The 27,015-nt window shown below is 43.8% G+C and overlaps 1 protein-coding gene and 2 long non-coding RNA genes across 3 annotated transcripts in view; 1 reads left to right on the forward strand and 2 right to left on the reverse strand.

Moving 5' to 3' along the window:
* The window catches only part of LOC114815671, a 30,626-nt gene extending 22,469 nt beyond the window's left edge, over positions 1-8,157 (reverse strand). The window contains exon 1 of the long non-coding RNA XR_003763472.2: positions 7,999-8,157. This is a non-coding gene — a long non-coding RNA (uncharacterized LOC114815671). The remainder of the gene's footprint in view (positions 1-7,998) is intronic.
* The window catches only part of C12H4orf45 (chromosome 12 C4orf45 homolog), a 53,737-nt gene that overhangs the window by 26,130 nt on the left and 592 nt on the right, over positions 1-27,015 (forward strand). Inside the window, exon 3 of the mRNA XM_007673048.3 lies at positions 7,957-8,015. Coding sequence (XP_007671238.1) covers positions 7,957-8,015 — 59 coding nt within the window. The remainder of the gene's footprint in view (positions 1-7,956; positions 8,016-27,015) is intronic.
* Positions 9,120-23,131, reverse strand: LOC120638737. The gene is made up of 3 exons (XR_005660635.1): positions 22,922-23,131; positions 22,775-22,836; positions 9,120-10,211 (listed from the first exon to the last, which is right to left on the reverse strand). It is a non-coding gene; the product is annotated as an uncharacterized LOC120638737 (long non-coding RNA).

The following is a 27,015-nucleotide window of genomic DNA, read 5'->3' on the forward strand; positions in this document are numbered from 1 at the left end:
AAGTCTCATAACACTAGCCCACTGGGAGGAATGTTCAGGATTGGAATTCCTGGGGTTTGGTGACATCTTGGGAAATGCCCTTTCCGTTCCACAGGCCACTAGGCAAATGTCCAATCCTTCACCATGTAGGACCTGTTTTGGTAGGAAATGATTCATTTGGAGCGCATAATAGCTCTGATAAACTGCAGACTAAAAAAGCAGGAGCAAAGAGTGATTTGGCTGCACACGTTCATTAGCCACTGAGTTGCGTGTTGTCACGGGCGAGGGACTCTTCTGATCAGACAGTTTTTTCATTCCACAGACCAGTGGGAAAAGCAGCACTTTGTTCTCCATATTTCATTAAGTTTAACTCAACGCTGAGCACAACTGTCTAAATAAATCATAACAAATCTCATTAATAAATTAAGATAGATGAGAAGAGGGCTAACATATCTTAGAGAAGCAGCACTTGGGAAGCTTTTGTTTTTACTTTTTATTACTCCATACACTACCAGATCTGCAGGGTAGGAATTTAAAAAAAATTGGAAAAGTTCACTTGACATTTACATGGCAAGACGGTGGAAGATCCAATGCACCCAGTTCTCTTAAAAACCATTCTCGCACACTCCACATGAAGGAAAATTGTAGTCCCGCTGGTACTTACTGTGGTACTAACCAGTTATAGTGCTGTGTGCGTGAACACAAACTGTGTTTTTCAATACCTTGGGGTCTTGTATTAGACCGGTCTGCAGTGTCGGATGAATGTTCTCTCATTCCCGAACAACATTCTAGCCAAACAGGGTAAGGAAGACACACATTCTGACATCTGCCCTTGGATAATCAATCAAATCAATGATATTTATTAAATGCTTAATCTGAGTGGAGCACTATAGTAAGCACTTGGCAAAGTCCAAATAGAGTGAGTAGACGTGATCCCTGCTCTCAAGGGGTTTACAGTCTAGTGGGGGAGACAGAAGTCATCAAAGTGGTGTGGATTTAGCCTAAAAGCAAGGGATCCATTTCTTAAGTAGGCATAAAGAGCATAAATATTCTCCACAAAGAAGTAGCAGGACCTACTGGATAGAGCACAGGTCCGGGAGTCAGAAGATCTGGTTTCTAATACCAGAACTGCCATCTGTCTGCTGTATGTCTTTGGGCAAGTCACTGAACTGCTCTGTGCCTCAGTAACCTCATCTAAAATGGGTATTAAATCCTACTCCAACCTACTTGGACTGTGAGCCCCATGTGGAACAGGGACTTTAACCAAACTGATTGACTTTCATCTACCCCAGCATGTAGTACAGTGCTGGGAGCATAAGTGCTCAACAAATATTTTTAGTAGTATTATCATTAATTTTGTTATCAATAATAATAATTAAGAAGCTGTAATTGACAGAGTTAAAGATCTTTGAAATAGAGGCAGAGAGAACAGCATTTCATTATCACAAATGCAAAAATGGTCAGATATTTGCATTTTCACTGCTTATTCTTCTGGAAAGCACAGTTGTTCACCGCTCTCATTCTTCCTATCAGCCCTGATCCCTGCTCAGTTTTTTTTTTTGCAATGGAGGGGAGGCATTAAGTGCTTACAATATGTCAAACACTGTTCTAAGAGCTGGGTTAGGTACGGGTTAATTAGATCAGACAAAGTCCCTGTCCCACAAGACGCTCATAGTCTAAGTAGGAGGGAGAACAGATATCCCCATTTTACAGTTGAGGAAATTGAGGCATGAGAAGTTAAGTGACTTGTCCAAGGTCATACTGCAAGGAATTGACAGAGGCAGGGTTAGAACCCAGATCCTTCTGACTCTCAGGCCCGTGCTCTCTCCACTGGGCCATGCTGCTTCTCAACCAAATCTGATAACTCTGCCTCCTTGGTTTTGTGGCTTAATATAAAATGGCACACTGGCAGAAAGTATGTATTTCCCTTCCCTAGCCATGTGGCCCATGTACCATTTTTTAATTGACTGGCACCTAGGGATACAAGAGACAGGGTTGGGTAAAACTGGTCTTAAGCCAGATCTCTTTTCTCTCCTTTCTCTCTTCCTTTGCTTCCTACTCTTTCTCCTTCTCCTAGAGTTGAACTCAGCCTCACCTTCCAGTCTGGGTCACGAATTGCCATTGGTCTGGTTTTACAACTTTTATCTCCCTCCCTGTCGGGACCTTCCCTGTCGACGCCCTCACCATCAGCAACATCCCTAACAACTCACTCCCCCACCCCATCGATATCGTCACTGTTGACTCCCTCCTCATCGACCACCTCCCTGTCAATGACATTCCTATCAACTCACTCCGTGACAACCCTGTTGGTCCCCTGTTAACCCCCTCTTCCCCCCCCCTCACTTCTCTAAGTCAGTTTTGCAACTTCTAAGTGTCTTGTCTTACACTGTCATCTTCGACCCACAGCAACTCCATGGATGCATCTCTCCCAGAACTCCCCACCTCCATCTGCAATCATTCTGGTAGTATATCCATAGAGATTTCTTGGTAAAAATACAGAAGTGGTTTACCATTGCCTTCTCGGCACAGTAAACTTGAGTTTCCACCCTTGACTCCCTCTCATGCCTCTGCTGCTCAGCACAGCTGAGTTTTGACTTGTAGCAAATCCACTAGCAAGCTACTGCCCAAGCTAGGAATGGAATGGGTATGCCTCTGTTTGACTCTCCCTCCCATAGTTGAGATTGGTAGAGTACTAGAAACTCTTCAGATGCGATCCTGAGGGGGGATTCCCTCTCTGCGTATCATTCAGTAATAGCTTATTGGCCCGCTGAGCATTGATTCTGTAGGAACTGTATCTGCTGATCAAAGATTTCTGGTGTGAGGAAATAACCTCCCACTGTGAGAGTCTCTCTCATTCTTTTTATGACTAGGACTTATTTGGTTCCCATTCTAGTCCATACTTCACTCTGCTGCCTGGACCATTTTCCTTCAGAAATGTTCAAACCATGTCTCCCTAATCCTTAAGAAACTCTAGTGGTTGCCCATCCAACTCCACATCAAACATAAACTCCTCACCATTGGCTTTAAAGCACTCAATCACCTTCCCTCATCCTATCTCACCTCGCTACTCTCCTGCTACAACATGGCCCACACACTTCACTCCTTTCTGCTAACCTTTTCCCTGTACCTTGATCTCGTCTATCTCGCTGCCGAGCTCTCACCCACATCCTATCTCCGGCCTGGAATGCCCTCCCTCCTCATAGCACACATATAATTACTCTCCTTCTCTTCAAAGCCTTATTGAAAACACATCTCCAAGAAGCCTTCTCTCACTAAGCCCTCTTCTCTTCTCCCACTCCCTTCCATATCGCCCTGACTTGGTCCCTTCATTCATCTTCCCTCCCAGCCTAACAGCACCTAAGTATATATCTGTAATTTATTTATATATGAATGTTAATATCTGTCTCCTCCTCTAGACTGTGAGATTGTTGTGGGCAGAGAATGTCTGTTGTGGTATTGTACTCTCCCAAGCTCTTAGTATGGTGCTTTGCACACAGTAAGCGCTCAATAAATTCAATTGAATGAATGAATGCTTACTGAGCACTTACTGTGTGCAGAGCACTGTACTAAATCCTTGGAGAGTACAATCCTGTAGACTGTGTAGAGACTATCATGGCCCAAAAGCATATTTCAGGCTTCAGGGGGGAGACAGACATTAAAATAAATTACAGCTAGGGAAAATAGTGTAAGAATATGTACCTAAGTGCTGTGATGGAGTGAAAACTCGAAGTATTTAAGGAGTACAGACCCAAGTGCATAGACAAAGCAGAGAGGAGGGTAAATAGACAAAATGAGGTCTTAGTCAGAGGAAAGCCTCTTGGAGGAGATGTGATTTTAATATGGCTCTGAAGATGGGAAGTGTGGAGGCCTGTTGGATATGAAGGGGGATGGAGTTCTGGGCAAGAGAGAGGTCATGGACAAGGGGTCAGCGTTGAGAGAGATGAGACTGGGGAAGTGAGTAGGTTGAGGTTAGAGGAGTGAAGCATGTGGGCTGGATTGTAGTGAGGTAAGATCAGTGAGGTAAGGTAGGATGTGGGGAATTGATTGACTGCTTTAAAAGCAATGGTAAAGAGTAGCTGTTTGGTTCAGAGGTAGTTGGGCAAACATTGGAGGTTTTTGAGGAATGGGGAGATGTGGACTGAATGTTTTTAGGAAAATGACCAGGCAGCAGAATGAAATATGGACTGGCAATAGGAGAGAAAGGAGGCTGGAAGGTCAGCAAGGAGGCTGGAAATGATGAGTGGAAGTAGGCTGGATGGAGAGGCAAGGGTGGATTTTACTGATGTTGTGAAAGTAGAACTGATAAGATCTGGTGACAGATTGAATATGTGGGTTAAATGAGAGCGAGGAGTCAAGGATAATGCCAAGGTTATGGGCTTGCGAGATAGGGAGGGTGGTGGTGGTGTTTACAGTGATAGGAAAGCCAGTGGGAAGATGGGTTTGGGTGAGAAGATGAAGAGTTCTGTTCTGGTCATTTTGAGGTGTTGGTGGGACAATGAAGTAGAGATGTCCTGAAGGCAGGATGAAATGTGAGTCTGCAGAGAAGAGAGGCCAGGCTGTAGAGGTAGATTTGGGAATCGTCTGCATAGAGATGGTAGATGAAGTGAGTGAATGAGTTCTCCAGGTTCGATGCAGATGAGTCGGTGATAGACTCTGCTGTCAGTGAAACAATTACAGCACATCATCAGTGAACTCCTTGAAGCACCTGGTGAATCAGACAAAAGTGAGACTTACAGAAACTTGAAGGGCAACGTGCATTTTCAGACAAGCATGCACCTGTGAGTGGCATATATTTTGAGCACAAAGACCACTATCTACATCATCCAAGAATTCTGAAGGCACATAAGACATCGAACTAGATGCTTTGAGGCAGATTAATAAAATATGCTCTCTGATTTCAAGAAAGATAATCTGGGAGTGGCAGGGGGGAAGGAGGAAGGCAGGAGAGACATGCATATATTATCTATCACCATGTGTTGTGTGTGTGTGCATGCGGGAGCATTCAGCATACCCAGGGTTTTCACACCTCTTTTCCTCAAATTGCCAGTGCATTCTGTGATTCCAGGTTTAGCTGAATATCAATGGGATGGAGGGTGACCATATGGTAAGGCTCAGTGCAAGTAGGTTCGAGGATTTTTAACAGATACACAAACTCTAATCTTTTTATGGATGCCCAAGATCACTGAGGGAACCTTTTGTCCCACCCTGGATTGATTCTGGTTGCATAGATCAGGTAAGAAACAAACTGTAAACAAGCAATTTGGTGGGGTTGGGGGAGAAACGTCAAGAGAAAGGTGGAAGCTATAAGGTACCAGAAAGAGTGATGTGAAATGGAGAGAGGCAGCTGGAAAGAAAGCATCATGGAAAGAAAGGCCCTGAGGAAAAGAGGACGGATGCAGGCAGTTTAGATCTAAGATTTAGAATCAAATTTCGAATGGAATAAGATCGAGGCCGATTTTGATGGAGCTTATCATTCTGGGTCAGGATTCTAGTGACCACACCAACTGCATTTTCTCTGTGGTTTATTATTTCCTCCAAAATTGCTTAAGGGCTGTAGCTCCATAATTCATCGATGTCTGCTATTTATTTTCCATTATGTGATGTAACTGTGCAACAAACCTGCCACCTTAAAAATGACTTTCATTATAAATGTGCTTCGGAAAATCAGAGGGTTAAAGGAACCATTCAAACCCAGTGAGTAGTAAAATGCTGCAAGAAATCAAGTGACTCACTAAAACAGCAACCAGTCAGCCTGGTGGTTCAATAATTGGTATTTATCATAGGCTGTGAAAACCTCCCCAGCTGAAAAAGATTTGAGTTTGGCTAAAAAAAAAAAAAGCAAGAACAATGAAATTTGTCTCTGAGGCATGAATTATTGAATGAACTCACTGGAAGATTTTAGTGTAATACTGACATTTAAAATTACTTACAAGATGAAGGATAAATTCTGCTCTAAGAAGACCATGGTGTGAGAAAATGCATGAGGAAAAAAGATAAAGAGAGATCTTGTTTAAATATGGATTTTTCTGCTTATAAGCAATGAGAATAATGATGGGGTGGGTAATGAAATCGGATAGAGTGAAAGATAGGAACCGAGTAGAGGCAATGACCCTCAAAATACATGTTGTGCTCCCCAATAAAGGCTTTGTTGAGAGGGTCGCTGTTCCAGGGCCAACTGCTTGTTCATGCTCCAGAATCCACTCTCTAACCTCTTAATGCTCTCTTGTTTGCAACCGAAATGACCTGTCTCCCTGAACCTTTCTTCCACAATTTACTCAAATGTATGCTTCCTAATTCTCACAGCTTTCTCAGGTATTCCTGGGAGCAAGAATTTTCAGATGGCCACTTCTAACCCATTCAAACGGAGTGATCTTCTGGGTATTCTCTGGTCTCTCAGTCTGTCACTTTCCCAGGAACAGACTGAGATCAGGTGATTGTTTTTCTCCTTGTTCCGTCCTCCCAGATGCTAGCACCCTGTAGGCAAGGGATATGTCTACCAATTGTCTTATATTATACTCTGCCTACAGAGTATATAGTACAGTGCTCTGCACACAGTAAACATTCGATAAATGCAGTTGATTGATTCACTGATTCTTTTGGACCTCTGCCCCTCCCCTGCTAAGCCAGGATTGAGCTCTCTCTTTCTCTGGCCTGGGGCAGGGATCCTTTTTATTAACTGTCTCCTGCTGTCCATCTACCTTGTTCCTTAGAAGCTTAAAGCAAAGATTTCTAGGCTTCAGGAAATCTCAGGGATCAAAGTGATGATGAACTATTCCCTTGAACCTTTTATAAGTCAAGGGAAAATAGCTTTAGTCGTTAAAATAGTAATAGTATGTAGTATTCATTAAGAACTTACTCCTACTCTGTACAAAACTCTGGGAAAAAAATTAACTAGTGGAATTACAAGTGGCATCTAGCCATCAGGGAGCTCACAGTCTGATAATATAAAGGCAGCAAGAGGGATTGGTGGTAAACATATGAGAGAAGAAACAATCAAATGTCTAAACAACATAAAGGCCTTTCAAAGCCATATTGAAGGTATGTCTCCTCTAAGTGGCCTTCAGCTCCCTTCCGTGTCACCTGGACTTGCTCCCTTTATTTATCTCCCCTCCCAATCCTACAGCACCTATATACATATCTGTAATTTATGTATTTACATTAATGTCTGTCTCCCCCTTTAGGCTGTAATCTCACTGTGGACAGGGAATATGTCTGTTATGTTGTACTCTCCCAAGTGCTTAATACAGTGCTCTGCACACAGTAAACATTCAATAAATACGATCAACTGACTGACTTGAAAAGATGAGGACAAATACACAAAATAAAATATAAAATCAGAAGGGAACCGCTAGATTTCTTTCCTATAGTCTATAAATCAACTGCCTTGCTTAGGTCTTCTTGCCATAATATTGATATCTATGGGGTCAAAAAGCCTTAAATTTTCCATGTCATCCTTCCTAAATTCTTATGCTGAGAGCACCAAGCCAAATATGAGCCACCCATATTTTGTTACTATCAAACAAGAAAGACGATGAGACGAAATAAAGGGAACATCACCTGGAGGCACTCCAGGTAACCTTTCCATTAGCCTCAGTACCAGAGCCATGTTCATTTCTGGGCCCCAGGTCAAGAAGAACAAGAATTTCAGGAGGAAATCATGGAAGAGAATAAAGTGGTTGGAAAATAGGACTGGCCTACACTGCAGATCCACTAGATATCCTTAGATTCTTTTCTGCTATTTTCACATTTATTCTTTCTCTTGGGCCGGCACTATGGATTTCCCTCCTGGTCGTTTCCTGTGTGGGGAGCAGTCTCTGTCGCTTCCTCCTGCCCTGTAGTTCTGTATTGCCTCTCAGTTCCAGGTCACTTTGCTAACTAAGTCTTCTCTCTGTTTCTACCTCCATAGTCAAACTTACTCATCCTGCGCTCAATCTATACAGCTCATCAATACAGCTTATTCTTTTTCCATCTTGACAGCTTGGAGAATTTCGCAATGCTTCTGAGAAGCGGGCTACTCACCGGTATCAGAATCCGTGGTAAGTTCTTGTCCTTGCTAACGGTTGCTGACAGAGATCACTTTATCCTAGAAAGTAAATTAGAATCCATTTAACCTTTGATTGTATCTCTTTGTGGCACAAGGAGCACTGTAAGATTTCATAAAATAATGAAGAAGATTAGAAGTGTGTATGTGTGTGTGTAATTATAACAACAATAATAATTGTGATGTTTAAGTGCTTACTATATGCCAAGCCCTGTAGTAAGCGCTGGGGTTGATCCAGAGTAATCAGGCACCACATGGGGCTCACAGAGTAAGTAAAGGGAGAACAGATATTGAATCTGTTCACTCAGCATCACTCTCTGCCCTTCATTAAGGGATGTGAAGGAGAAAGAGAGCTAAAGGGGACTGAAGTGCTTGGGGTTTTGAAATAGGGATACTGGGAGTTCAGGTACAGAAGAAGTTCTCAACACAGGCATGTCCCATTTTACTAACATAATATGTTCCTCAAAAACATGTCTGTATCACAAATGGTCATATCACAGGACACACGTTCCCATGGGCTTCCTGTACTGTATCAGTAACACACTAATAACTTCAATAAGATTCCTTCTGCAAAGATGTTGTTTCAGTAAGGGTGTTAGACAGTGAATGAACTAATAAGCAGAGCCACACAGCCCCTGCCTGCAAGAAGCTCAGCATGGTCTACTGGAGAGAGCAAGGGCCTGGAAGTCAGAGGATCTGAGTTCTAATCCTGGCTCTGCCAATGGCTTGCTTTGTGACCTTGGTCAAGTCACTTAACTTCTCTGTGCTTCAGTTCTCCTGTTCTTCCTCCTACTTAGACTGTGAGCCCCATGCAGGACAGGAACTGTGTCCAACCTAATTAATTTGTATCTACTCCAGCGCTTAGAACAGTGTTTGACACATAGGAAGTGCTTAACAAATACCATAAAAAAAGCATGCTAGAGCAAGGCACAGGCCAACAGCCAAGAAAGTCAAGAGAAATTGTTTATTTTAATTTCCTTTTTGGTTAAGGGGAAAGAGAAGAGAGTGTGAAGACTCAGGGCCCGGGGGGGGGGGGGGGGGCGAGGGGGTGGGTGGGGTGGTCAATGAGCAAACTGTAACTAGAGCAGGAGATTGTAAACTTCCCAATAGATGGTAAACTTCTCATGGTCAGGAATCATGACTACCAACTTGGAATATAAGTACTCTTCGAAGCGTTTAGTTCAGTGCCCTGCACAGAGTAAGCACCATTGATTGATTGAAATGCAACAATCAAGTGAAGGAAGAACAGACAGAGAAGGGAGAAGAGGAAAACAAAGTTGTGGTTGTCAAAAATAGCAGTGGTCAAAGAAATGACTTTACCTCTTTAAATAATACTCTTAGGTGAAAAGATCACATATTAAATTATTTAGAAAAATATCCACTCCCACTTCATGCTGTTGTCCTAGAAACCATCATACTAGCTCCTATCAGTTAATAAAGTTAGTTCTACTGAAGTCACATAATGATTTCGATTTAAGTCGCTTCAAACCTGCTTGCTCCACTATCTATTAAACATGTTTAACCTCGAGATATGTTTGGAGTGACGGTCCCATGGAGCAAAGCAAGAGTCATTCTTCACAGTATTCTAACTCTTTATCAGCTCTTAGAAAGCAAATCCTTCCAGTGAGGGATTAAATCAGGCACACTCTCACAAGACTGCAAGCTAAAATTATTTTTTCAGTTGTTATACACGGAAAGATAATGGATTTATTATACTGAAGAAATAACCACTGAAGGCCTTTGAACCTCTGAACTGTTGCTTTTTAGCATTGAGAACAGGAAAAAAATGGAGTAGTTCATTAACACAGACTATCTCTCTGTGTGCGACGCACAGTCATGCGAGTTATAGCCTGTTTTATAAATAGCCGGGGAAAATTAGCCTAACCTTTGCTTTTTGCAGGCTGTATCTCAACGCAAGTTCTCCCTTGCTCAGTATTACAAAATGATCACATTTCAACTGTGAAGGTATGCAGTATTAGCTTTGGGGATAAGTGACAAGAATGCAGAAGAGTGACCAGTTAGATAAGGAATAAAGGAAACATTTCCAATCAGATAGAGAAATGTCACAACAGAATGCACTGCCAGATAGTGAACTTGCAGATCTTTGAAGTATGTAAATAGCTTGTCTTCACTAGGCTGGCCTTGCCAAGCATCTCCCCATCCGGCAGGCAATCCTTGTTTCCTGGTGCTTCTGAAATTTGAGGCATAGAAAAAGGGAGGTCAGTGCTGGACACCTGACAGCACTCAGCCAGCTATTTGGCAGCAAAGTCCCGCTATTTCTGCTGTGGAAATAAATTCATCAGTTAGCAAAGCAGTCAGGCACCGGCACCTTCTGATGAGAGCCGCCTGGCCTGGTTCTGAAGGAGAAAGAAGAAATGTAGGATAGTTGGCTCTTTTTCAGGCCCTTAATGCAGTCCTCAATTAGGTATTTTCCAAACGTCAAGCCTGTCATCTGGGAACAACAAGTTGAAGTTATTCTTTATCTCTTGCTTTTTCTCCTTGATTGCCACAAGCTGTAGAGCATTGATTCTTTCAGCCACTGTGAATTATGTTCAAGAAAATCTAATCATGAAGTTTTGATAAAAGTCCAGGAATAATCCACTTTGCCCTGGAAAGGACACTCCTCAGCCCATCCTACCAAGGTCTCACAATGAGGAGAGGGTCAGGATTCCCATTGTATTCTAAAACACAGCCAGGAGTTGGAGCTTGCAGAGTAGCTAGCCAAAACTGGGGGGCGGGGAGGGAGGGGAAGAGCAGGCAGGGAGAGAGAGGGGGGTTCCCACAAAGGTGGTCTCTGGCCCCTAAGTAAGTGCAACCCTCTGCCTGCTTTACTAACCCTGCCCCCAGCCTAGAGCCCCAGAAGCGTAGTCACATACCTACACTCTGTGGATTGTGACCCAAACCTGATAGCACCTATTGCCCATCACTGTCCGGAGTGGCGATGAGCCATCAGGACAGCTCCCGCGGTCGGTCACGGGTGCCTTCCTTCACAGGCTCTCTCTTTCCTCCTTTCTTTCCCCCTCAATTCTGAATCCCTGCCCTGTGCTTTCCGCTGCAGCAGCAGCAGCTGAAGCTCTTCCCTTCCCCCACCCCAGGGCTAGCCAGCGGGTAAATCATCGGCAGAGTGGATAGAGAGACGGAAGCACTCAGGCCTTGTGGCCAGGGCTGTGTGTGTGTGTGGTGGCGGTAGGGTGGGGGGCAATTCTAAAGTGTTAGTATTGCTGGTGCTAGCCACTGTAGTTTGCAGACCCCAGACTTCCTGAGGAAGCTTAGAGCCTTGGGGTATAGGTCTGCCTGGTGGCTTTGGGGTAACTGGGCAGGCCGTGAGATACTGATGCCTGTTTACTTGTATATTGCTGCCTCTTTACGTGTTTTGATGTCTGTCTCCCCCCCATCTAGACTCTAAGCCCGTTGTGGGCATGGATGGTTTCTCTTTATTGTCGTATTGTACTTCCAAGCGCTTAGTCCAGTGCTCTGCACACAGTAAGCGCTCAATAAATACGATTGAATGAATAAATGAATGCATTATGGGTTCTGGGCTGGATTCAGTCAATCCATCAATGGCATTTATCGAGCGCTGGCTCTGTGCCGAGCATTGTTCTAAGCACTTGGGTAGATACAAGGTAATCAGATTGTCCCACATGGGGCTAACAATTTTAATCACCATTATACAGATGAGGTGACTGAGACACATAGCAGACAAGAGGTGAAGCCAGTATTAGAACTCATGTCCTCTGACTCCCAAGCCAGTGCTCTTTCCATTAAGCCACGGTGCTTCCCCTGCATGTCCTCTGCTCATTTCGAATGGATGGCTCCTGGGTCCGGGAGCCCGGAAAGTTCTAAAGGGCTCTTAGGTAGGGGTTCCCTAAGTGAATGCAGTGGTGAGGGGTGGCTGGGAGGGACCAGTTTAGTCGACCCTTCCTGGAACCCAAGAAGGTGACCAGACAGCTCAATTTCAAATGGACAGTCCTGTAATTTGAGGGCCTACCCCCGGGTCCTTTTAGGAATACTGATCCTGGTGAGGAGGGATGACAAGAGGAGGGTGATATGTGCACACGTGTGTGTGTGTGTGTGCGTGTGTGTGTAGGGGGAGAGAAGTCAGGGAGAGGGGAGGGAGGAGCAGGGGGAGCGTGTGGAGTAAAGGGTGGTCTCTACAAGCAGGCCCCTGTAGGATTCCAGGAACCAAAATCACCATAGTGTCTCCTGATGCTGGTTACCACTGGGCCCTGAAGAAGCAAAAACGTTGTCATCCTGTAAGCAGTAGCAGCCCCAGTTAACTGGCCTATCTGGGCAGTTGCTGTAATCTGCTGCAACTTGGTTGTGACAGGTGGTGACAGAGGTCGAAGAAGGAAGCACTGCAGCAGATGGTGAATACTTTTCCCTTCTCTCCCTTTTTCATCCTCTGCTTTTTCCCCCTCTCTTCCCTTTCCCCTCTTTGCTCCCATCTGATGCCATCCACTTAACTTCCCTCCTGCCAATAGGCCCCATCCTGTCAAGGCCATCAGAATTCTGGTCTCTCTAAACCCTTTGACCCTCCCATAGTCCATAAGAGATTGAGGGGCCCCCCTCCTAGCATCTACCCTCCAAGGAACTCACAGCACTGGACTTCATTTGTTTACAATACTTAATTTTTCTGTCATTCGACAATGGCCTTAGAACTAACATTAAACCCACGATCCTCGGATTCGATTGGCTTCTCAGGGCTTCCTGTGGGTGGAAAAAATGGCAGAAATGGTTATTTTTGTTCTCAAAATTTTGGAGATAAGATCTCGAGCTCCCATGAACAGTGCGAAGGCACAATCATCTTGGATATTTTTAAAAATATGCTCTTCGATAGCATTAAGGCTCGATATTGGTAGGTTTGATAGGCCAGAGATCCCGAGAGGTAGAGGAAAGCAGGAAAGCATGTCTTAAAAGCTTGAAAACACGGGTCCATTCATCGGTGACATTTAGGTCAGACGCACAAGGATCCCAAGTACTCGTTCTTAGACAAACCGTAATAAAACAGAGACACACTAAGTTGGGAGAATGATGGGAAGCTGTTGTCAGAGGGTTCCCATGGCTACTGTTGCTATGGAAACTGCCTCTCCATACTGCATGTAGGTCTAGTCATTCTTCCCAGTGCATGAAGGCGATGGGAAAGGGCAAAGAAGAGAGGTGAAAGCAGTTTGATCCGCCTAGGGTTATGACAAACACTTTCAGGATTAGAAATCGAGTAAAGCAGAATACTGAAGCTTAAAAACAGGGCTTGAGATCTGCAGGAAATAGGAGGCCCCCCCAACCCCTTCACACCAGAGGACTTCCTGCTGCTGAGAAGAAAGCTCAGCTACAACATGAGGGCTTAATTTGTGTTGACCACTGTGAGCAGGGCAATGGGGAGAGTATATTATAAATTATTTATTTACGTTAATGTCTGTCTCCCCCTTTTGACTGCGCGCTCGTTGTGGGTGAGGAACGTGTTGACCAACTCTGTTGTATTGAACTCTCCCAATGTTTAATACAGTGCTCTGCATGTAGTAAATGCTCAATAAATATCATTGATCAATTATTGGGAAGAACCCCCAGGAATGAGAAATTTTGTCAGCTGAGGGACTCAAATTGCAGTATGTGTTTGTGCTGTGTGTGAGAGAGAGAGTGTGTGTGTGTGTGGGGGGAGAGTCCACTGGAACACCAGCCTTCACCTCTACAGCTAAGGCCACTTGGGAAAGGGACACTGGCCACATGTAATTCACTTGGAAATGGAAGTCACTTTAGGTGGGTGGACCATTAAGTGCTTCACAGAGTGTGTTCTGATCTTCTGTCTGCATGGCAGAGCAGGTAATCATTGTGTCACATCACTCTCTCTGGTTCAGTGTCACGTGTCCAGACCCAGGAGAGGCAATTCATACCTCTTCCTGTCTGCATGGAAACTCAGTGTTAGCTCAAGATGAAGAGAATTAAAAAACTTATTTCTTTCTTCCTTGTTCCCCCTTCTCACATATGAATTGCTTTCACCTGATTTAGTATTTAGTTACAGTCTAAGCTGTAAACTCGATATGGGCAGGGAACACGTCTGCTAATTCTGTTGTATTGTACTCTCCCAAACATGTGCTACAGTGCTCTGCACATAGCAAGTGCTCAGTAAATACCATTGATTGATTGATCGATTGGGAATTTTTCCATATTTGCTAAAGACTCACTTTGGCCATAGCAGCCACAGAGCCAAAGACAACACTTTAATGGGATTAATGGCCAGATGAGGTCTCTTTACCATCCTTCCTCCCTCTGCCAAATGGAGCTGATGATATTTGCTATTTACCTGCCAGTTTGGGGGCATGTCAAAGGAATAATGAGCTAATGTTGGTAAGGCACTCCATGTTCTCTGGACCACTGGCATGAGGGATAAATGAAAAATATCATTGCTGCAGCTGTCCAGTGAAGTTTGTATAAAGAAATTATACGTCAGTCCCAAGAAGGACAGAAATACATGCCTGAAAACTACAAGGACAGGTTTTAAGGGAATGTAGCCACCTCCAACCTATCTCATAGCGATGATCGCATATGATTTTAATTCTTCCATAGACCTCTTCTCCAGATTTCAGTTTTCTTGCTGCCTTTTCCAACCTAACCAAAAAATAAATCAGCTGGCACCCAGCCTGGATAGGCTCTGCATAGGAATGACATTGAGATTTTGGAGCCAGGGCTATTAAAAAGCTGGAGGTACTCGACCTCAGCCCAACTAGGAAAACCTGAAATCGGAAACTTAAGGCACTGGGGGGCTGAAGAAATATTTGCTCTTCTGAATAAACAGAGGTAGTTGTGCAAGTGTGTGTGTGTTTGTGTGTGTGTATGCAGACGTGGGTGTGTGGGGGAGGAGGAAGTTTCCTGGTTTAGCTTTCTTCTGTAATGAAATCATGTAGAAGCAGCAATTAAAACAGCACTTCTCTTATTGGTGTTATTTAAAGAATATTGTTATATAAATGCGTATATTTCCAGGGGTGGGGGAAAAGGAATGCTTTCAGTAAAAACTCACATTTCTCCAGCTGGAAGGCATTAATCTGGGCACTCGAGAAATGCTACTGTGGTTGATTAATGCAGAATCAATCACTTATTGAATGCCTCTTTAGCTCTAAGGCACTAATACCAGTGCCCGAATTCATACCATCTTAGTTATTTTGGAGCATCTGCGACCAATTCTCTTATGTTCTTGCGCTATAAGACTGTCTTCATTGCGAGAATGATTTTCAGCATTTCCCCGTGTATCCCTTTGTGGGGTCAGAGTCTCTCCCCTCCCTCGCGACCTTCTTTCCTCCCTCTCCTTTCAATACAGGCTTCGGCTGAGGAGGGGCCCCATGTGGAATCTTACCTTACTAGCCCATGGTTATGTTTATTGTCCCCTTTAGACTATACGCTTCTTTTGGGCAGGGAACATGTCCACCAACTCCATTGTACTGTACTCTCCCAAGCGCTTAGTACAGGGCTGTACACATAGTAAGCACTCAATAAATACTACTGATGATGATGATGATGAGGGAACTCTCTACCCCTCATATATGACAGATCAACACTGTCTTCAAAGTCCTACTAAAATCATTCTCCTCCAGGAAGCCTTCCCTGACTAATCTCTCATCTCTCCACCCTCTTCGTCCTCTCTTCTGTGTCATCTATACACTTGGGTTTGTATGCCTTAAGGACTTTGATACTCACCCAACATCAGTCCCCAGTACTTGTAATAATAATAATGGTATTTGTTAAGTACTTACTATGTGCCAGGCACTGTACTAAGTGCTGGAGTGGATACAAGTGAATCAAGCACTTATCCTATCCCTCCTTGATTATTATATCAGCCTCCTTGCTGACCTCCCAGCCTCCTGTCTCTCTCCACTCCAGTCCATACTCCATTCTGTTGCCCAAATTGTTTTCCTTCAAATTCAAAAACATTCAGACCATGTTTTCCCATTCTCAAGAGACTCCAGTGGTTGCCCAGCCACTTCCGCATCAAACAAAAACTCCTCACCACTGGTTTTACAGAACTTAATCACCTTGCCCCCTCCTAACTCACCTCGCTACTCTCCTACTACAAGCCAGCTCACACACTTTGTTCCTCTAATACTAACCGTCTCACTGTACCTCGAACTCATCTATCTCACCGTCTATCTCTCTGCCACATCCTGCCTCTGGCCTGGAATGCCCTCCCTCCCCATATCAGATAATTGCTCTCCCTCACTTCAAAACCTTATTGAAGACACATCTCCTCCAAGAAGCCTTCCCTGACAAAGCCCTCCTCTCCTCTTCTCCCATTCCCTTCTGTGCCACTCTTACCTGCTCCTTCATTCATCCTCCTTCCAATCCCCACAACACACATATATATATTTATAATTTATCTATCTTTCTATTTATATATTTATATTAATGTCTGTCTCCCCCTCTATATTGTGAACTCGCTGTGGGCAGAAATATGTCTGTCTGCTGTTATATTGTACTCTCCCAAATGCTTAGTACAGTGCTTTGCATTCAATTAAGTGCTCAATAAAAATGATTGAATTGAATGAAGTTGGACACAGTCCCTGACCCATGTGGGCTCACAGTCTCAATCCCCATTTTACAGATGAGGTAAGTGAGGCAAGGCTTCCTTCTGACTCCTAGGTGGAGTGGCATACTCTAACCACGACGCCGTGCTGCTTCATATCCTTATACTTTGCCGCTCCCCATACCTATAATTTAATGTCCTTCTATCCCATTATATTGTCAGCAACTTGAGGGCAGAGATTATATCTATTTTAGTCTACTCCTAAGTGCTTAGTACACTGCTCTGCACATGTAAGCACTCAGCAAATACCACTGACCACAGATTTCCACAAAATGTTCTAATGGCATCAATACATCATGATGAGAAACTGAGAGACACATATATCCTTATGTATACCTCGTTACTTCCAGGGTAGCAAAGTGGCCATCTGATATTTTCAAAGGCCATCAGTAGCCACCATTTGCCTAGGCCCCAAACGTGGGCCACACCACACTCACTCTCTAGAAAAGGAGAACTAATTCTTAGAAGGAAAATGTGCTATCTACTTTCCAGTCATCAGAGACTTAGCTTCCGTGAAGAGATGATTCATTTCTAAGTTGGTCCTTGCTTCATCCATCCCCACCCTGTGAGTCCCACATCACTAGCAAGGAGGCAGAAATCATGAAGGATGTTTAAGTTTGAAGTGTTGAAAGAAGTGGCTGATTATTCAAAACACTATCATCTGCTATTGCTCAGCACTTCATAGATCAGATCAAAGGGAAAATCACAACTTGCCCGATTCTTATGCCTTTTTCCCTCTGAGACTGGTAGAGAGACACACTGAGTAATGTTACAGGGAGCAGAAGCCTTGTTTTATCTTGTAAGAGAGCTAAGGACAGGGATAGGAGACCTGCAAACTCCAGAGTAAACAGACAAGCTGGGATTCAGAGCAGAGACAATGAGAGCAGCCCTCGAATTCAACTCCGCTCTTTCGAAGACTGTAGATCCCAATGGAAAAGGACAGCAGATGCTCAGACTGTTTTCCTTTCCAAGTGGCCCATTATATTCTGTGCAAAACCATGCTCAAGTCCAAACAGCCTCAAATCATCTCAGAGTCAACGGGAGCCACCAGCCACATCTCGCCTGTTGACAGACACATTTTAACGGTAAATAGTTGCCCATAGGAAGACCTTCCCAATCCAGATAGAGGACTCCAAAATTAATTCCACATAGAATTTAGGGGCATCATTGAAAAACACTTTTGCCACTTTTCATTTGGACACTTGAAACTTGTCTGTAAGATGGAGGGAGGTGCCTGAGAGAGGTTAGGTGGGTGGGAGGCCCTGGCTGGGTAGGGAAGGAAGAAAGAAAGGAAAGGAGGAAGCACTTGAAATCAATCAATGAATGGCATTTATCGAGAGCTTACTATGAGCAGAGCTCTGTACTAAGCACATGGAAGAGTACAATACAACAAAATTGGTAGATATAAGCCCTGCCCGCAACAAACTTATGGCCTAAAGCAATGCCCCCCGGCCTTCTCTCAGCCCCAAGCACTAAATGGCTGGAGAAATGAATCTGGGGGTAAAGTTTGGTGATTTTTTTGTGCCTGCCTGAGGGCTGAGGTAATGGAGGTTGGGGTGGGGGAAGCGGTTGGGGAGAGGGAGCAGAGCTGGACTGTCCTGACAGAGGTCCGATGGAGAGTGCTGGTTTGGGGTGCAGGGGTCCAATCAGGGGAAAGCGTCACTGCACTGTAAGCCAGGACCGTGACTACCGACTCTATCATATTATGCTCTCCCAAGCACTTAGTACACTGTTCTGCGCACAGTAAATGCTCAATAAATAAGAGTGATGGATTGATTGAGCTGCGTTAAGCGGAGCAGAAGAAACAAAAGGCTAATGAATTTGAGAAGTCAGGGTTGGGTTTGGGCAGAATGGATTTAACCGATGGCCAGAAGAGGCAGTTTCCTGGACAAGCCATCAGGGGCTCCTCTCAGCCACCACAAACTCTTTCCTGTTACACCTCCAGTGGGGGTTTGGAGAGATTCCTGACAGGATGGGTGATGGAAAAAACACACTTGTCTGGGAAAGACTTAGACTGTGATCCCCATGTGGGACAGGGACATCATCCGACCTGATTATCTTGCATTTACTCCGCTGTTTAGAACAGTGCTTGGCAGATAGTAACTGCTTAACAAATACCACGGTTATTACTGGGTGAAATTCAGAGTGGCAGAGGGCTGCTGATTTTGTTGGGTTTCCTCAGAGCCTTCACTGGTCCTGTGGTCTGGTGTTCATTTGTGAGAGCTGCTGAGGTGTTTGAGCTTTGCTCTGTGATATGTCTCTAAGCAACTTAACACAGTGCTCTGCCTACAGACTCCACTGATGTTGACAGGATGTGAATTTGCATTTTGTAATGAAGTTGCTTTGTCATAGTCGGGGAAAGAAGGCTTGAGAGAGTATAGAAGTCTAGGAATTCAGGTTTGGACTTATTTTCAGGTTTCCAAAAGCAGAAAATTATTCTAGAAACTGAATCCTGAAATCCAGAGAGATCTCCGGGAGCTGATTGCAGCTCAGCAATTTTCAGGTCACTTTGGAAAACTACTATCCAGGGTCAGTTTGATTCTATTAATAATTCCCTTCCCCAGAGCCTCAACTCTGGGCCACCTACAGTTATAGCATATGTTATTTGGTCTATTTCTCCTCTCCACCTTTTTTTTTTTTTTTTAACATTTATCATTTCCTTTTATTCCTACTTTCTCCCTTCTGGAAGAGATCCAAATAGTTCCAAAGAATTTTCTGCTGGATGAGTTCCAATTGAAAGTCAGAGGCAGATTTATTGGTGTCGCAGCACTGCCTTATTAACAATAGAATCATTTCGGCCCTTTTTTCCACATTCTTCCCCGTCTGTCTATTGAACAGGTCGAGGGAAAAGGAAAATCATGGAAGCTCAGAGGACTAATTAGTTTCTTTTTGTTTTCATCTTTAAAAAGAACAAAATATCTTCGTGGCCATGCTTGCGGGGGTTGGTTGGAGAATGTGGATAGTCAGAATGACAGCTTGAGTTCAACATTTGCTTCATCTTTCCACGCTGACAGGACTGACTTGGTTCCAAATGAGATGCTTCTCTCGACATTCCGAGAAGAAAATGTCCTTCAGGGAACCCTTCCATCTGAAGATAGTCATATTTTGATTAGCACCAGTTACTCCTTAAGGTGACACCTCTGAGCTTCAGAATCTAATATCAGATTGTCTCTGCACTGTTTCTCCATTCTCCTGAAGGAAGCTAAAATATTTGGATATCTGTAGCTGGTGTTTTTAGGCATTCATGCTGGATTGACTTCTTTAACAGACCGGGTCTTATGAGACAACAGGTCTATGCTGAAAGGTTTATCTCTTGCATTCTCCACAACCCAATCTGCTTTCATGGGAATTGAAAGAGAACCATTTTTCAACGAGGGAATCATAGAGATTGAAGACTCTTTACCCAGCTATCCATCTTTCTCTGGCTGACTGGTTTGGGGGCCCTGCAACATTCCAGCAAGACTGTGTTTAGCATGGATTAGAACTCAGAAACTGTTGAGGGAAATCAGAGTCAAACTGCACTTCCTCTGCTATCATTATTATTATTATTGTTGTTGCTCTTCTATTTGTTAAGCTTCGTTACTACGTGTCAAGCACTATTTAAGCCCCGGGTAGATATAAACTCTAAGATCTGGGGTAGTAGATACAAATTAATCCTGTTGGATACAATCCCTTCTGTTGGGCCTTGCAGTCCAAGTAGGAGGGAGATCAGACATTAAATCCTCTTTTTAAGATGAAGAAGCTGAGGATCTGAGAAGTTAAGTGACTTGCCCAAGGTCACACAGCAGGCAGCTGACGGAGCCAGCTTAAACCCCAGGTTCTCTGACTCCCAGGCCTTTATTCTTCCATTCGTGAATTGGCTGTTATGCCTTTTCAGGGGAGCATTAACTCTTCCAGATCTTGAGGGTTTTATAATGGAGGTTTAGACATCTGCCATGGTACAGATGGTACCAATTAGCACATCAATTAATAGTATTTAACATATGCCTATAAGCTTGCTGTGGGCAGAGAACATACCTGCCAACTCTGTTATATTGTACTCTTAAGTACAGTCCTCTGCAAATAGTAAGAGCTCAATAAATTACATTAATGATGCTGACGCCTGCTGTGTGCCGAGAACTAGGCTAAGAGCTTGGGAGACCTGACCTCAAGTAGCTTATAATAAATCAATTGTATTTACTGAGCACTCAGTGTGTGGAAAGCACTGTACTAAGTACTTTGGTGATTACAATACAATGCAGCTGATAGGTACATCCCCTATCTACAAGGTTCTTACAGTCTAGAGACGGAGTGCGAGCTGGCAGGAATATTTCACCTGTTTATTTAGTACTTCCCAAGCACTTAGTATAATGCATTGCACCCAGGGGATGTTCAGTAAATATTACTACTATTACTGCACTAAAATAATTTACAAATAGAAGGAAGGAGGAAAAGTGGATATATGAATTAGTGTTTAAGTAATAGAGAATGGAAGAGAGGTACAGAAGTGCTTTGGATGATTCTGACTGCCTAAGGGCACAGTAGGTGCAGTGTGTTTAAATGGCAGTTAATGGGGGTATAATCTAGGATAAACAGGACTAACCAGGGAAGGCATCCTGGAGGAGATGTGATTTCTCAAGGGCTTCAAAGATGGGAAATGCTGTGGTCTGGTGAGTTTGAAGTGGGTGTGTATATATATGCATATATTTTGAAAGTAGGAATAAAAGGAAATGATGAATGTTAAATATACTATATTTATTTATAGTATATACTATATACTATATTACATCAAAATATTCCCAATCTGCAGTCCAAGGTAGAGGCAAAATGACAGTATGCATTTCTCAATCAATCAATCTCTTGTCCTCCAGGAGGAGAAACCATGTATTTAATTTTGATTGCTAGAAAAGCAGTGTTGCCTACTGACTAGATCACGGGTCTGGGAGTCAGCAGGACCTGGGTTTTAAGCCCAGCTCTTCCACTTGTCTGATGTGACCTTGGTCAATGTCTCTGTGCCTCAATTACTTCATCGGTGAAACGGGAATTAAGACTGTGAGCCCCATGTGGGACAGGGACTGTTTTCAACCTGATTAGCTCGTATCTACTCCAGCACTTAGTACAGTTCCTGGCCCATAGTAAGTGCTTAATACCTTAGGAAAAAAAGATTGTTCTGCCACTCAAGTCAGCTCAAAGACAGGTATAGGTCTGCCCAAACCTCTTTTCCTTACTTCCCTGGCCAAGTTGGGTGCTTAGTACAAGATAAGTGCTGAACATCAGCAACAGAAGCAGCTTTTCTTCTCCTCGCCACCTATTGCTCCCTGGTAGGCATCCTCTCTGAGGTGGATGGTATGTAGGAATATGTAGTGCAAAAGAAAGCCTTGGAAAACTCTTTTTCAATGAGGCAGTCATGGGAATACCTAATATGTATTTATATCCATGTTCTGGCACTTTTGTACATGGATTTATTCAATTATGTTTTCCCTTTATTCTATTTCATCCTGACCCATTCATCTATTATTGGCTAGAGTTCACACTATTTGTAAATCATTTTTATCTGCTGACTTCCTGCTTCGATTGCAAGGTTCTGGAGCTCAGAGAACATGTGCTTTGCTTCTGTTGCCCTCTCCTAAGGGCTTACCACAACACCCTGCACTCAGTAGGTGCTCCAATAAATACCACTGGTAGATTGATTGCCTTATTGAAGAGCATTTAAATTCAATCTTTGAGACTACGGTCCAGTTTTTAAAACAAGATGGCAAACTCCTGGCCTGCACAATCCCCAGATGATAATTTAAAAACTTAAATGGATGGCTGAATTCCCATTTACAGATGAGAAATTTAATGGACTTATTTAAAATCACCCAAATCAGTGTTAGGACCTCGTGTGTAAAATAGAGATTGAGACTGTGAGCCTCTTGTGGGACAGGGACTGTATCCAACCTGATTTGCTTCTATTCACCCCAGCGCCTAGTACAGTGCCTGCCCCATAGAAAGCACTTAAATATTATTATTACTACTATTAGGAACAGAAACCCAACCTGGGCTTGGACAGCACAGGCTCCTCTGCATACCTGGGCAGGAAGGAGAGAAGGATTATTTACCTGAATTGTGCCCCAAAGAAGAAAGTGAAACCCTGAACTAAAATATTGGTACAGCATCCCGGACACTGGCTAGTGGAAATATAGAAGAAAAAAATCAATATTCACCTTTGAGCCTTTGTACATTTTTCTCAAAACTCTGACAGTGTTCAACCTTGTAAGCTTTTCTTCTGAAATGGAAGAAAACATGTTTAATTTCGATTACAGAGCCTGGATAATCGTAAATCCAGCTGGAAGCCATAAGCAGTTACCAACCCGCTCATGACATCACTGGGGCGGGGAAACATTTTTCACATTCTGGAGCTGCAGGGACACAATCTGGCAAACTAATGAAAGAGTTTTCACTTTGGGTAACGTGAAACCTTTCCCGCTGCAATTAAATCTTTACTCCAGGGTGGCGGTGGAATATTTAACAAGGCTTTTCAAATTAAGGGGCCGTGTTTCCTACAGAACCAGAGCAATGCATCAAACCAAAACAAAAACAGCTTTGTTTGAAAGCAGATGGCAGTTAGAACTTTGAGGTGCCACAGCTTATGCCATGGAGTTCTTCTAGAAGGAAAGTAATGGGGATTTGCTTTCCCAGTTAAAGAAAACATGAGTAATCCAACATGTTTCTTTCTCTTTCTTTAATGGCTTCTGAGTAGTAGAATTAGGATCAGTCAGCTGCACAAATGGAAGTGATTACTCTTCCCTTTACCCCAAACGTTTTGTTTGGGGGATTTCTCCCCTTTACATTGATGCCTCATGTTTTTCCCGATGATGCAACTGAGCCTCGACAGAAGTTGTTTCATTTGTCACGTTAAATTGTGTACACAACTAATTTTGTAAAATATGAGCATGTATGTGCAGGCAAGCCAGAAAAATAAATATTGGCTCAAAGGCCTAGACCCTCCAAAATAAAGCCTCAAGAAAAACAGTTTTCAAGCAATTGAACTGACTTTCTTTTTCCAATAGCGCTTACTCCTGTCAGCTGACATTTAAGTGTAATTTGTTCATTTTCCCAGTAGCTGGGAAATGAAAATGTAGACAGGTAGGCAGGGCACGTCTCTTAAGGGGTGGAGCTCTCTCGCTCTGCACTCACTGTGAATATTATTAAAGTAACATCACTATTGTTAGCCTCTCTCTTTCAGTGACTTGTGCTGGGAAATTAGTTTATATGTATGGCTTTTAAGTTCTCTTCCTGTTTTTTTATGGTACTCGTTACTATGTGCCAAGTACAGTACTAAGTAGATACAAGATATTTAGGTTGGACACAGTCCCTGTCCCACAAAGGACTCACAGACTAAGTTGGAGGGTGGAGGATTTAATCCCCATTTTACAGATGAGGTAACTGAGGCACAGAGAAGTTAACTGACTTGCTTAAGGTCACACAGCAGTCGAATTGCGGAGCTAGGATTAGGACTCAGGTCCTCTGACTCCTAGGTTCGGTCTCTTTCCACTTGGTCTTGCTGCTTTCCTGTTCCCCCTAATAGTATTCGGTCAATTTGCAATGCAAAAGGTCCTGCCTTACTGATCATTTCATGCCTGAGTTTGTCTTTTTTTTTCCTCCTCTCCCAAACAAACCACCAAGACATTTCTGTCTGGAATAGTAAAATAATTTGGGGAACCTCACTATTTCCCATAGCATCTTATTCTGATCGAGACTTAATTCAGGTGGGATTCTCTCAGGAAAATCCAATTTCTTCTTTAAAGCCACAACTATGGTTTCCTGGCTGATGATTCTGCCTTAAGAACAGGCATCTTGTTTTCCTGCAACTGTTCTGAGCCGAAAATGTCAGGGAGTAAAACTCCGTTCTCCCAGAAAGTACAGGACATGCCAAATGGTCTCCAAATATGTTTCTCAAAATTTTCCATGCAGCATCGGTGGCTTTTTCGGGCTTTCAGGGACCAGAAATAACAAAAATCGATGGAGTTGAAAGCAAGAAACAGTTTATATTGGTCAGAAAATTGGCCATTGAGCCTTTCGGCCACAAGACAGACATGGAGTCCTAAATGACCAGATATGGACTGAGGTTCCAGTTACCTCACACTTGTGATGCTGCAATGTAAACACCAAAGGCCGAAAGGGAAGTTTCCACATAGTGTCTACAGGAAATAGCAGAAAAAGGTAACTGTTCCCTAGAGCCTACATGAAGCAAGTAGGCTGCCTTCCCAGACCCTACGCAGATAGAGGCTGTTTCACATATGTGGATAGAAACTGTCCTGCTTGGGAGCCCTTCTGCCTAGCGGGAGCCTTCAAATCATTGCATAGAATGTTAGCCAGGATCCAAGTGCTCAGACCCTAGGCCAAACCAAAGTTTTAAAGTAGGGATCTGACCCAGTATTCTCACCTGGGACCTCCCTCCCCTCTTTCCCGGCAAGTCAGCATCTCCCTGGGAAATGCAGCATCTCCCTGGGAAATGTTATCCCCAAACGCTACGATCCAGGAGTGGAGGTTACCCTTCAGGCCCGGGCAACGGCAGGATAGACGAGGCATAATCCACCCTCATCCTCATAATCCACGACTCACTATTGGAATCTCTGGTCCTTGTCACCTCATTCTTCTTTCCTCCGTACTACAAGAGGAGTAAATTCTAGAGAGGGAGCTACTGGATACAGGAAGAGAGAGACATTTTTGCCTCCTCCCCTCCACACACCTGCCCCTCGAGGCTTGCTCGTGTCCTGCCCTTCTCTGAGTTCTTGCTGTTTCAAGAAGGTGGCAAGCCAGATGGGAAGCCTCAAAGATGGAGTTGGGGAGAGGGGAGGTACAGGGTTGTGGGGGGAGTTTGGGGGCACAGCTTCCTGCTGGGCTCTACAATGACATTCAGGAGCCGAGGTGAAGAGAATGTGTGGGAATGGAAAAGGCAGGGCACTTCTGAATGAATTGAAGCACTTATTTCATATTTACTATGTGCTAAGCTCCTAGGTAGTAGGTGCTAGTACTACTAATAATAATTGTGATGGTGATGGTATTTGTTAAGCACTAAATATATTTGTTAAGCACTTACAATGTGTCAAGCACTGTTTTAAGTTCTGTGGTAGATTCAAGCTAATCAGGTTGGATACAGTCTCTGTCCCACATGGGGCTTACAGTTTTAATCCCCATTTTTCAGATGAGGACACTGAGGCACAGAGAAGTTAAGTGACTTAAATCCTACTTGAACTAATAGCTACTATATCTAATTTATTTATATTAATGTCTGTCTCCCCCTCTAGACTGTTAGCTGGCTGTGGGCAGAGAATAAGTCTATTAATTGTTATACTGCACTCTCTCAATCGCTTAGTACAGTGCTCTGCACACAGTAAGTGCTCAATAAATACGATTGACTGACAGCAGTCAAGTGTGGAGCTGGAATTAGAACCCACGTCCTTCTGACTCCCGGCCTGTGTTCTATCCATTGGACGATTTTTACTTCTCAGTGATGAGGTACAGGTGATGAGATTAGATGCAGTCACTCTCCTCCTTTATCCCCATTTTACAGGTGGGGAAACCAAGGCCTTGGGGGATGAAGTGTCTCGTTCAAGGTCACAGAGTAAATCCTCTAGTTCATGGGCCGTGGGTCTCTCCTGCCACCGAAAGTTTTGATGGAGGTTGAGGGGGCCTGGGGCCTGGCTGGCAGGACATCTCCATCTTTGATCCACGAGAGAAAGTAAGAGAGCCATCCTTGGAGGAGGGCGAGAGACAAGAGGGTGGGGCAGGTTAGGGAGCTACAACCGGAGCTTCTCCGCTTCACCCAAACCCCAGAAGGGCTAGAGGAAGGCAGGATGAAACCTGAAGCCACTGTCTCTCTCTAGCCTCCTTCCCCAAATTCAGTTTGAAGACTGAATAGTAGTCCTGCCTGGCCGGAACTCAGGCCTTTACAATCCCCTTCTTCCGGTGGACATGACTGATGTCAGACATCTTGCTTGGACTTAATACTAAAGTTTTAACGTGATGAACCTAATGAATAATGCTGTTAATATTAACAATTTGTTAAGTGCTTACTGTGGGCTAAACACTGCATGAAATGCTCGGGTTGATATAAGTAGATCAGACACAACCCTGTTGCATGTGGGAGTCGGGGAGAGGAAACAGGTGTTTTATTCCTATTTTACAGATGGGGTAACTGAAGCACAGAGAAGTGACTTGCCCAAGGTGATAGAGCAGGCAAGCGATGGAGTTGGTATTAGAACCCAGGTCCTCTGACTCCCAAGCCCATACTCTTTCCATTAGGCCATTCTGCTCCTCAGCTATTTTTTGAGTCTTTCTTTTATTTAAAAAGCCCAATGTCAGCTGCCTGTGGCCATCAGAGGGAGATGGGATGTGTCTCATTTGGAAGCCTCCTCTTTTCCTGGAAAGATCTTTGGGACAGAATAAGTTTTCAGTGCTG

This window comes from Ornithorhynchus anatinus, chromosome 12 (assembly GCF_004115215.2).
Source record: "Ornithorhynchus anatinus isolate Pmale09 chromosome 12, mOrnAna1.pri.v4, whole genome shotgun sequence".
NCBI lineage: Eukaryota > Metazoa > Chordata > Mammalia > Monotremata > Ornithorhynchidae > Ornithorhynchus > Ornithorhynchus anatinus.